The 13,171-nt window shown below is 39.4% G+C and overlaps 1 protein-coding gene across 1 annotated transcript; it reads right to left on the bottom strand.

The window, feature by feature from the left end:
• Positions 1-11,213: 11,213 nt before the first annotated feature.
• On the bottom strand, positions 11,214-12,382 carry LOC133860332 (uncharacterized). Its single transcript, XM_062295959.1, has 2 exons — positions 11,907-12,382; positions 11,214-11,811 (listed from the first exon to the last, which is right to left on the bottom strand). The coding sequence occupies exons 1-2, from the start codon at positions 12,380-12,382 to the stop codon at positions 11,214-11,216; spliced, it is 1,074 nt and encodes a 357-aa protein (XP_062151943.1).
• Positions 12,383-13,171: the final 789 nt, after the last annotated feature.

Genomic DNA, 13,171 nt, shown 5'->3' on the forward strand with positions numbered 1-13,171 from the left:
GGGAATTTGGAAAACACGAAACCGGGACCGGGACCGGGTACCCCAGTACCCGGTTTTTAAAAATCGGGTACCTACCCGGTTACCGGTTTTTCGGTTTTCCGGGCCCGGTTAGTGCCCGGATCCGGTTCCGGTCCGATTATAACCGGCCCGGATTTACACCCCTACATTTAACCATAATGTGGAGTGTTCTCCACTCACGGCTTGTGAAAAAGAATTTAGATCATCCTAAGGCCCGACGTAAAATATTGGACTATTGGAGGTATACAACATAATCACTAGGGATTGCTGGTCTAATTATCCTAGAGGATCTTCTTAATCCTACTTCCTCTACATTTGGAGGAGGTTGAGTAGGTTCATTATGAACTTGTTCTTCATGAGTTGACTGTTCGTAATTGATTGTGGTTCAATGTAATCTGTTTAGATTTCCTTGAGCATAATCAAACGTCTTTTAGATAAGGAGTGTTAGTCAACTCTTATGCTTCCTTTAATTCAATCATTTGAGGATAAGCACTCCTGCTATGTTCAGAATCCTCTAAAAATTTTGCATTTATAGACTCAACAATTCTAATACTATGAGAAGGACAATAAAACCTAAATCCTTTGGAGTTGACTGCATAGCCAATAAAATGACCGCTGGTTGTCCTTGGGTCTAATTTCTTCATATTTGAATTATAAATCCTCACTTGAGCAGGACAACCCCATATGTGTAAGTGATTTAAACTTGGTTTCCATCCATTCCATAATTCAAAAGGTGTCTTAGGGACAGCCTTGGATGGGACCCAGTTTAATACATACACAACAGTTTTGAAAGCTTCACTCCATAGAAATAAAGGTAGCTCAGAATTACTAAGCATGCTCCTTACCATGTCCATAAATGTGTGATTTCTTCTTTCTGCTACACCATTTTGTTGTGGTGTGCCAGGCATTGTGTATTGAGCAACAATGCCTTCTCCTTCAAGAAATTGCGCAAATGGACCTATCATTTGTCTATTTTCTGTGTACCTTCCATCATACTCTCCCCCTATATCAGATCTTACGATCTTGATTTTCTTTTCCTTCTGTTTCTCTACTTCTACCTTATAGGTCTTGAAAGCATTTAATACTTCAGCCTTATCATGTATAAAATAGAGATACATATACCTTGTATGGTCATCAGTAAAAGATATAAAATATCTTTGACCATTTAGGCAGGGAGTAGGAAAAGGTCCACAAATATTTGTATGTATGATTTCAAGAATCTCAGAACTCCTTTTGGCATCTTTAGTGGTCTTGTTGGTTTGCTTTCCCTTTATGCAATCCATACAAGTTCCAAAATCAGTATAGTTAAGAGTTTTTAATGCTCCATCATTTACAAATCTTTTGATTCTCTCTATGGAGATATGTCTCAATCTCCTGTGCCATAACCAAGCGGAGTTCTCATTCACAAAGCTCCTCTTTACGCCAACATTAGAATGCAATGATAAATGATTGTTTTCAGAGTTGGGAGCTAAATCAATTTTGAATAAACCATCAATTTTGGTTCCACCACCAATAAAATTTCTACCTTTAAAAATACTAAAGGTAGAGTTTATAAACCAAAAACCAAAACCAATAATATCCAATTTAGAAACTGAAATTAAGTTTTTTGAAAAGCATGGAATGAAAAATATATTATCCAAATCCAAGACATATCCAATTTTCAAAACTAATCTAAAAGTCCAAACTGTTTCCACATGAGAAAACAATTTATTGCTTGAGAAGACCCTTTGTTCATTGCTTGCTGGTTTCCTTGTGTTGAGAAAGCCCTGCATTGTGTTAACAATATGGATTGTAGAACCAAAATCAATCCACCATGTATTACAAGGAGCCTTAATAGAAAAAAAATTCATGACATACTAGAGATATGATATTACCTTTATTTTCAAGCCATCTTTAATACTTTTGGCAATCCTTCATATGCCGTTTTTTATTGCAGAAGAAACAAGTATCCTTATTGTCATATTTCTTAATTGACAATTTATTATCTTTCTTGAGATGTGGGTCACTTTTGCCTCTTTTGTTCTTTCCGTTATCATGAGTAGCCACAAAGTGAACACTTTGTGGTTTCTCATGCTTTAGCCTTTCCTCCTCCTGAACACACATGGTCAAAAGTTCATTCACTGACCATTTATCCTTACGTGTGCTGTAGGATATCTAAAAATTGAAATTGACTTCTAAAAATAAAGTGTATGCACAAGTGTCAACAAAAATTAAGCACAGCGGAAAGTAAAAGACACAGATTTTTGTTGACGAAGTGAAAACTCAATCAAGAGAAAAACCACTCCTGGGCAGCCAAACTCAGGAATTCCACTATTCAGAAGACGAAGCTAGATACAAGATAGTAACACTCACATGTACTGATGTAGTGGTCGTACCTTGCTCTTTGACGTGTAACCCAACACGAACGCTTCCCAACCAGGTCTCCTACCTGAAGGGGTCTTCAATGGAATTCCTTACCTTAGAGCCGACCTCTAAGATAGACTTCAATTGTAACGCATCACACTTGAAACGGCTTCAGAGGGATCTTGAACTTCTTTGAGCTCTTGTGGAATTCAATACCGAATTCTTGCAGTTCTCAATGCCCACGGACCTCTATTTATAGGCTGAGGTGCAGAATGGGCGACTGCTGTAATATGTACGGACGTTGTCCGGACGGTGAACCTGGGCTGTCCGGACGAAAAACTGTGCGACAAGATTTTCTGAAAATTTCGCTGAAAATCTTTCCTGTTTAAGAGCTGCGTCCGGACGGTGAGACACTGACGTCCGGACGGTCGCACGTCCGCTGCAAGAATTTCCATATAAGGCTTTGCGCGTCCGAACCAAGGGGGATGAACGTCCGAACGACAATTCTTCAACACGCAATTTCCATATCTGCTATGCGTACGTCTGGACCATGAGAGGCAGATGTCCGGACGGTTGAAGTCGAATCGGCAATTTCCATATTAGTTGCACGCGCGTCCGGACCAAGGCTAACTGACGTCCGGACGGTGATATTTGAATTGCGATTCTTGCCTTATGTATGAGCGCGTCCGGACGGGAAACCATATCGTCCGGATGGTGTATCAATCTTCCCATATTCTGATCTGAAACTGATCAATCACTGATGGACGTCCGAACGGGCTGCTGAGAGGTCTGGACGAATGCAAGCTGGAACAGAAGCTTCTCGATAAAGTGAAGGGTCCGGACGGAAAAGATACGTCATCCGGACGGATGATGCTGGTCTGTCTGGTGTCCGGTCGGGATGAACACGTCGTTCGGACGGATGGAACAGTGGACAGATGGGCGTCCAGACGGGATGACACGTCGTCCGGACGGCTGACACGGAATCTGAAATCTTCTATCTTTTTTGCAGTGCAGAGTCTTCTGAAAATGCTCTGACAAGTGGAATCCCTGTTTACAACATCGTTACACATAAGTGATTTTGTCCAAACACAGAATGAGGCCAAAATACTAACAATATCTTAAAATGAGAGTACTCGGAAGGGAGATAGTTCAAGATGAAATGAACTAAAAATGACTTAGAAATATCAATCTCTAGGGACTTCAGTTGGGCAGCCATGTCCCTCATTTCCATAATGTGCTCTCGCACAGTTCTAGAACTGTTGAAGGTTTTACTTCAGAGCTTCTTCATTAGGGTGCTTGTCAATGCCTTATCGAAACTTACAAATTGTTCATCAATGGCCTGCATGAACTCTATTACATTATTGCATGCAGGGATAGAACCCCTAATGCCCTTAGTTACGTGAGACTTCATAAACATGAAGCTTAGGCAATTAGATAGCTCCCACCTCTCATGTTTCGTAATCTCTAATGGCATACTTGTATCTGTGAGGACGGGTGGTTCATCCACACAAAGCGCCAAATCAAGTTCCATGCACCCCAAATAGAAAAGTAAATTTTCTTTCCACTTAGAAAAATTATTCCCATTTAGCATCGGAACAGTACTTTCAATAACAGTAGCAATAGAAATAGCTGCAATAATCAAGGAAAAAATTTAATGCGATGAAATTAACTTTATTTTAAATTAACTAATACTAATTTAATAGTAAATTTCAACCTACCTGTGGGCAAATGTTACATCACGCATGAAATTTACTTTTTATTAATAAGACTAATAAATTTAAATATTAATAAATAAAATTCTACTTACATGTGGGCCTAAAAGAAATTTTATTTTTAATACTAAATTTGCTATCTTCTTCTAATTAAGTCATACAAATAAAAACTTCCATATGGAGATAAGCAATTAAATTTATGAATTAATTACATCATCGATGTTAATTTTTCTTTATGTAGTTGATGTCTATAATTCTGATGTAATTATTATTCTAAAATTGGGATGCTGTAGTTCTCCCAAAATTATTATAATAATTACAACTTCAATAACATCTAATAACTGTATAGATACCTATAAATAGCCCCAGGAATAGAACAAACCAATATGAAAATGGAGTAAACAATATTCTCCAAGGTACAACCTAGATGAGTTCGCAAGAAAATGAAAGGGGTCACAAGGACATTCTTAAATCCCAAGACTTTCCTAACCAGAACTTTTCTAGACATTGTATTCTTGGATAGTACTGTAAATATACACCAACATATATGGTATTTTTATTATTCTTAGGTCTAGGCATCAATCAATTTATATTTAAACAATATAAATTAACAATTTAATTATAGTCCTAAGTTTAAGTATTAAAGAAACAATAATTTTAATACTGAACAATGTAGATCAGAAGAGAAATAAAATTATTATATGAGAACAAAATAAATAGCATGGCCTAATGGTCTAAATAATTAGTTTTAGGTCCTATTTTTAATTTTGGATGGGCTACTGAAATGGATTGGGCTTTTGGGTCAGCTCACTTAATAACCCAGTTCTTTTTTTTAAAACTGGATCGAGTTTGTGCTGGATTTACCTAATTGGGCTGGCCCATTCGCGTCAACCAACTTAGTGCCCAAAAATCTACATGGGTTTTAAAACCCTACCCAGATGCCCAACTTGAAACCCGAAATTTTACCCCTTTTTACTCGAAATTTTTAGACTTTGCGTCGTACTTGATGAGTGCCAAATATTGTGTATTTAGACCCCTTGATTTACATTAGTTAGACCTTTGGCCTTGTTGTTTTCTGATGTTTTGGTTAGTTTTTGTGTTTTTGTGTTTTGTAAGTCAATAAGAGAGGAATGGCAAATTTTATGAGGAAATGCTTGGAAATTCGGAAGTCCTGAAGAGTCGATTGATTGAACTTAAAAGTCGATCGATCGAATTTTGACCGATGTCGATCGATCGATCGATTTTTCCCAAAACTGATTGTTGCAGAAGCGCGCTAGAACGCCCAATCAGGAGCTTCTCCATGACAAAAAACAGTTCTCCCTCTGATTTTCGCAGCAGAACACGCTGGTTTCGTGACCTTGGTTGTCTCTAGCAATAGAAGAACCCTAGAGGGGGTTAGAGGAGTCATTTTACATGAGTTTCTAACCCTAATTTCCTTCTATAAAGCCATAGCCATGCCTCCTTGTTGAAGGAAAAAAAAATTCTCAGAGCAGTAGCTAGGTTTTATTTTGTGCATTTTATAGTTTATTTCAGTAGCTCTTTTCCTTAGACATTTGTCTTTCTAAAGCTTTTCTTCCATTTTCATGTTTGTTCTTCAAGTTTTTGTGGTGTTCTTAGTCATGGGAGGCTAGAACTCTCAACTAAGGTTGAGGATGAAACCTCTCCATTGATGACACCCACACTCTTGTAGTACTACTTGCACATTTAATGCTATATCATTATGTTGTTCAAGTTCCATTCATTTAATGCTTTATCTTTTGCAATGAATGTGGTTGGTAGTAGAAATAGGACATTTAATGTGTTTCAACCGATGGATACATTGTTTTATCGGTTTGAAGATGATATCCATTGTGATTTATTCTTTGAATGGATACAATGGATGATTTGATTTCAAATGGGTACTCTTTGTGATTTATCTTTGAGTTGGATTCATTTAATGGTTCTAAGGTTTATGGTCGAGAAACTTGAATGACACCCTAAGCTTAATGTTCTTTGGGTGTTCAAGTGGAAACCAAAAGTGTGAGTTGTTGGATTTGGTTTGGTGAATTCCCTAGCCTTAGTCCCTTTTTACATATTTCATTTCTTCCTCTTTAACTTAGCATTTTTGGTGCATGTTTAACCCTCGAACCCTTAGAACTAGGTTAGAATGAGGTTGATTAAGCAAAACACTAACTTTTGACCATTTCCCTGTGGATTCGACCTCACACTTGCACACACTATATTGCAAACGATTCGTGCGCTTGCGAGTACTCTTTTAAACTCACAACAATACTTCTTCCTTAGGGCTTTTTTTTTTTTTTTTTTTAACATCATGAACCCCTACCGCTCTTAATGATCCCATTGCCACCTTATGGATCACCCTACAAGTTGTGGTAACAATATGAATCTTTCCCTAATCAAATGCAAATACATTAATATATCTTTGCTATTGCATGTGAGGAAAAGATTAGCAATTAGGTGTACCCAGATTGATTACCTGTCCTGCATGTGGGAAAATTTTAGGACAGTGCTTGAGATGGAAGGACTTTGTGGCAAAGCATTACAAGTTTGGGTTTCATGCTTTACTGCTAAAGCATTTACAAATGCAAAAATTTAATGCTTTACAGTTATTTTCACAAGCTAATTTCTTCACTGTTGTTTCATGGTGTAGTTTGCAGTGTTACAAGTTTCGAGTCATCGTTATTTCATAGAACAGGTTTTACAGTGTTGGTTCATGGCGCAAGAGGTTTTACACTGTGCAAGTGTACAGATGCAAAACAAAATCTCTTATGCACGTATGCAAAACAATACGTGAACCAGAACAGCAAAATAGGCAAACTTTATTTACATAAAATCTATTGGATTCAACCCAAACGGAGAATCAACAAAACTTAATGCTGAGTAAATTGGCATAGAGGCAGACTCTAATATCACATGATAGTATATCATAAAACTAAAATGTTAATTAATAATATAAGTAGCGAAATAATTGATCATAAATACCTCTAGCCATTCTTTGCTCAAACGTATGAAAAAACCTTTAACAATAATCAAAAATTCTGCAAAAGAAATTTAGAGAGAGTCTTCCGATCTATGCCTATCTGAATCCATACTAATGGAGTACACAAGCGGTTTTTTTATAGGCTAGATCAAGGACCTATTCAACAATATTTGATGAGTGATGGCTGATTTTTCTCCTCCCATCAAGGAGAAAAATCAGCACATTATCAGGATAAGTGATTCACATGATCTCCCATGATCAGATACAGTTTGGAATAAGTCATATTTACTGATATGTCATTAGGGAAATTTATGTAATTTCTAACAATGGTTAGTTTCTCCTAGCCCCTCCACACTAATTAAATCGTAATTAGCTAGATTTACTATACTTAACACTGCTATCAAAGTAATTATAGAGGAAAGCGGAAAAGAATGATTTGAGACAAAATTAAATATTTTTAAACTACAAAGTAATAAACTACTAACTATTCTAATCAAACCTGTCTAAAAGAGTCATTCGCTTCCAACCTGCTAATCTGCAAAACACCGAGATGTTTCACAATGGAAAGAAACTACATAAGTCAGTAAGTTAGTAACTAAATTATCGTAGAATTTATTTATGTGATGAGCCGTAAGTATTAAAAACATTTTTCAAAATCTTCAAGAAAATTGAGAATGTCATGAGTTTCATTAAATTAGAGTTGTTATTTCTACTAGTACACTAATACAAAAATGGATTCATCGTTAAGTAAAATAAGCTTAATTTTATGGACAATTCACATTTAATGTATAAAACATGTTGACCGGAAATTTATTATATAATTATATAGATTAATCATAACTTTCTTCATATGGTCTACCCAAAATTTAAATCCCTTCTGCACTGTCCTGAGGGACTTGTAGTACAACATCGGTGCCCCAAAGTTGCCGCATATCGTCCATCAAAAGTGACCCGACTGAGTCTGACCTCAAGTGATCCACACCACTAATGACGTCTTTCCATAGTGACAACCAATCAAACATGGTTGTGCATGTCGCATAGGAGAGGGTAGATTGGCCGACCACCACCTGTTGGCCGCCCACCAACCGCTATCGAATAGTCACCAGCCTGCCACCAACTTCCTGTGACTGGTAGGTAGTAGAGAAATTTTCTACCAATGTCGGTTCAGTTTGATAGTCGGTGTGAAAATTGAGATGTCAGTTTTGAAATTGAACCTAACGGACAACGATTTTCCTTAATTATGAATAATAAGCGCTATGCAAATGGGTCACCCCATAGCCAAATCTCAATAAATGAGTCCATCTTGTTTATTGTGCCTTAGCGTCAGACTTAATTGATGAAAGATGGAAAACATTTGTTACTTTCCTTTATGTTATTGTCTTTGTCATTGTTCACTGGCTCAAGTTAAGTGATGTGGTATTTTTAAAGCAAAAATATATCAATAATAAATTAAACCACTCGCAATAGAAGGAATTTTTGTAGGACAAGGCTATAGAGAGTGTGTCAAACCTCAAGGACTGCAAATGTGTTGTTATCAAGTTTATGAAGATTAAAAATAACTTAAGAAAATATTGTTGATTTTGTGATTGATTAAAGTGCATCAAATAATCACAAAAGGTAATTGAAATATGAGAGAGAGAGAGAGAGAGAGAGTAGAGTAGAATATTGACTTCACCGCTATCCGCACATCAATGGTTAATCATATTTAATTAGAGAAATTTATTCTATGCATCCTACGAATAAACAAGAAATTATCATATTAAAGAATAAGTATAATCAATCTTTGGTTGGCACGAACTGTCCACCTAACCACTAAGATGCGGTACAACCTGTCTTTCCTAGGTATGGATTAGCTACGTCTTTAATAAGATACATACAATCAATGGAATAGTATAACTTATCTTCGGTTAGCACGGACTGTCTACCTAAATTACACTAAACTAGGGTGTAGTGCGATCTGTCTTCCCTAGGCATGGCCTATATAATCCTCTTGATCATATGTCAATTAAACCCGTTGTATAATCATCATTCTCATAATCACAGAAAACAAGAATGATTTGAGTTCAATAAAGGTAAAAATATTTCTAAGACAAGAGAAAAATTTTACCAATATTGATTATGAATTGAAGAACAATTGCATTTAAAATATGAAGAGCAATATCAAATTGTAGTAATTCTCATAATTATACAACCAACATGCATAAACTAAAATTCTCTAAATTAAGATACAATCAAACCATTGTGCTTGCATAGGACTACATCCCCTTCGAAGGGTTTTAGCCGCTCATGACGTTGCTTCAATGGCCTCCTGCCATGATTACTTCTCTTAAACTCTTTAAGCCTTCAATAAGTATTTATCTGAATTTGCTCTAGGTAAGAGTCTATCTTTCTTCAATGTTTAGAGGCCTAGAAGCTCTAGGAATTCCAAAATATATCGTAAATAAGTCCCCTTAGTTCGAGTAGGAGAAGCACAACCTTTTTCATTTTTTGAATTCCCAATCCAAGGTGAAAAATGACTCTTGCCGCATCTATCAGCACGAGTACGCTCGAGCCCACCTTGTCGTGCATATGAGCACAACACTTGCACCACTCCTCTTTCTGGTGGAGGACCCATCTACATAAGCCACCTAAACCTCTCCGTCGGGAAGCTTGACATCTTCCGCGAAACCACTTAACTCTACTAGGAAGTCGGCCAAAGCTTGCCCCTTGATAGCCGTTCTCGGGACAAAAGCAAAGTCGAACTCCCCAATTTCGATCGCCCAATTCACAATTCTTCCTGAGATGTCCGACCTTTGGAGTATCTTCTTAAGTGGATGCTCAGTGAGGACTCTGATTGAGTGTGCCTTGGAGTAGGGTCTTAGCCTTCTTGTATAGACTACCAATGCTAGCACCAATTTCTCAATCTGGGGATATCGTTCCTCTACCCCTTGGAGGGCTTTGCTTGTGAAATATACTGGCTTCTAGACTCCCTCATTTTCTTGTATCTGAACTGAACTTACTGCCGAGAGTGAAACTGCCAAGTAGAGATAAAGGGGTTCCCCTTCAATAGGCCTATTGAGCAACGGGGGACTTCCGAGATACCCCTTCAATTGGTTGAAAGCTTCCTCACATTTTTCACTCCAAGTGAAGGCGTTCCTCAAGATCTTGAAGAACGAGAGGCATTTGTCTGTTGACCGGGAGATGAACCTATTCAAGGCGGTTGTTCTCCCGATCAGCTACTACATATCTAGTACAACCTGTACTTTTTTCAGGTTGGCCTCAATACCCCGCCGAGACACCACGAAGCAAAGAAACTTCCCTGAGGATACTCCAAAAGCAGACTTAGAAGGGTTAAGCTTTACACTGTATCTTCTTAGCATCCGAAACATCTTTGTCAGGTAGAGGATGGGCCCAACTGCTTGTATGCTTCTCACCAGCATGTCATCCACATATTCCTTTATATTTATTCCACTATGTTCCCGGAACATCCTGTTCACCAAATGTTGGTAGGTTGCTTCGGCATTCTTTAACCTAAATGGCATGACTCTGTAGCAGTACAACCCCCAATCGGTTATAAAGGTCGTCTTTTCCTGATCCATCTCATGCATTCGTATCTAGTTATATCCCCAGAAGGTGTCCATTAAACTAAGTAGTTCATGTTCTGAGGTTGAGTCCACCAGCAAGTCGATCCTGAGCAGGGGAAACTATCTTTCAAAAAAGCCTTGTTGAGATTGGTGAAGTCTACACACATTCTCCATTTGCGGTTGGATTTCTTCACCATCACAGTGTTGGCTAACTAGTCTGGATAGTACACCTCTTAGATGAACCCGACATGAAGTAATTTATCAACCTCCTCTACAGCTGCCTGATTCCTTTCGGGAGCATAGCTCTTTCATTTATGCTTGACCGGCCTGTAGTTGGGATCCGCATTCAACTTGTGAACCATGATGGAAGGGTCTATTCCTGGCATATCCTCGTGGCTCCAAGCAAAGACGTTTGTATTATTCCAGAGGAAAGCCACTAGTTGCGCATTCAGCTCCCCATTCAACTACGATCCTATCCTCACCATTCTTCCCGAATAATTGACCTGGACTTCTTCCAACTCCTCGACCGGTTCCCTTGCTATTTCTCTAAACTGCATCTCGCCTTGGGGGTCGCTCTTTCTGGGGCGTCCTTCAAAGTCACACTATAGCAATGTTGAGCTTCCCACTGGTTACCTCTAACTTCACCGACTCGATTCTTGGGGGGAAATTCATTTTGAGGTGCGGGGTGGAGGTCACAGCCCCAAGCTGGTTAAGAATCGTTCTCCCTATAATGGCGTTGTATGCCGATGGACGGTTTACCAACAAGAATTTGACCATGACGGTCGCCGGCTTCGGGACTGATCCGGCTGTCAGTGGAAGCTCAATTAATCCTACTGGGTGTACATACTCACCCGCAAATCCCATTAATGGAAATTTGATCGGGACTATCCTATCCCGGCTCAACTTCAACTTCAACTTCAACTTCTCAAATACCGACCAATACAGTATGTTCGTCGAACTCCCGATATCCACCAGGATTCGATGAACGTTGTGGTTTGCTATCGCCAGCGCAACCACTAAGGCGTCGCTGTGGGGCCAAGAGATCCCTTCATAGTCATCATCTGAGAACCTGATCACCAATGGCTCTTTCCTCAGGAGCTTCAAGGGCCTTTCTATTGAGTACACCTTCGGGTTCTTCACCCGCCGAGCATAGGCTTTCCTAGCCGAGTTGGATCCGCCTCCTCCAGAGAATCCTCTGCATATTGTCTAAATCTCTGCTTAGCTGCTACCACTTCCCGCCCCCTATCGTGGTGTCGTGGAGGTTCCCATGGACGTTCATCACGAGGCTACTTGTCCCTAGGCGGGTATTTGCAAGCCTCATAATTCTGAGGACAATGGTCTCGAGGTTCTTTTCTCAGCCAATCTTGTGCCTGTTGAGCCCTCTGCTCTCCTAAGAACCGGATCAGCTTCCCATTCACAATGAATTTCTCAATCAACATCCTTAGAGCTATACATACCTTGGTAGTGTGGCCTATCGCTTCATCATACTCGCAGTACTTATCTTTGTTGCGGGGAGAGGGATTCCCTGTTATCTTCGAGGCCCAATGAAAATCTGTGTCCTTGTTTATCACCACAAGAACCTCTGCCACTCTCACATTGATGGGAGTGAAGTTGTAGTCTGAAAATCTTTTGACCGGCTTCGGCCCCTCCTTCCCTGCTTTCTTCGGTTCCTTCTTCTTCTCCGAGGCCGGTTCCTGAGGCTTTATTGTGCTAATCATAGCCTTCAGGGTCTTCTCCTGGTTAATGAATTCCTCCACCTTATCCATCAGCCCCTACAAGGTAGCTAGCTGTTTCCTGGCTAGCTTCTTCATAAACAGTCCCTCCGATGACAACCCCTGATAAAGAGCTGCATAGACCATATCGTCGGTTGGATCCTCCACCGTCATCTTTTCTGCATTGAAGTAGGCCACAAAGTCTTTGAGAGTCTCACCGCTTCTCTATTGTAATGTGAGCAAGTACCCTGAAGGCTTCATGCGCATTCACGCTGCCATGAACTGCCCCAGTAATTCACTACCTAGTCCATAAAAAAACGAGACAAATCCTAGTGGTAGCCTTCTAAACCAGTCCCGGGCATTCCCTGTCAAGGTCAGCGGGAAAGCCTGGCAAGCCACTTCGTTCGGGGTTCCATGCAGGTCAATGTGGACCCAAAAGTTCTCCAAATGCTCAACTGGATATTCGACCCCAGTATAGCTCTAGATTTGAGGGACCTTGAATTTCTCGGGCAGTTGCTACTCAGCCACCTGTCGAGTGAATGGAGTACCAGTGCCCATCAAGAGTCTATCTACCGCAGCAGCTTTGCCCTTGTCCTTCTTCTCCATCTCCTCCATCTCCCGAGCCATGTCGGCACACCTCCTTTCCATCTTAGCGACCTTCCTGTCCAAATTCATGAGATGACAAGTGTCACAGGCCTATTGGAACTAGTAAATGTTTTTCCCCTTTTGTCACTCTTCAACCTGATATAATTTAACTTTGACAACATGCTTTTATTTATTTGTTTGGGTCATGTTTTATTTTAAAACATGAATCACTGTAAGACATTGGTTTGAGCTTGTGTA

This window comes from Alnus glutinosa, chromosome 2, assembly GCF_958979055.1.
Source record: "Alnus glutinosa chromosome 2, dhAlnGlut1.1, whole genome shotgun sequence".
NCBI lineage: Eukaryota > Viridiplantae > Streptophyta > Magnoliopsida > Fagales > Betulaceae > Alnus > Alnus glutinosa.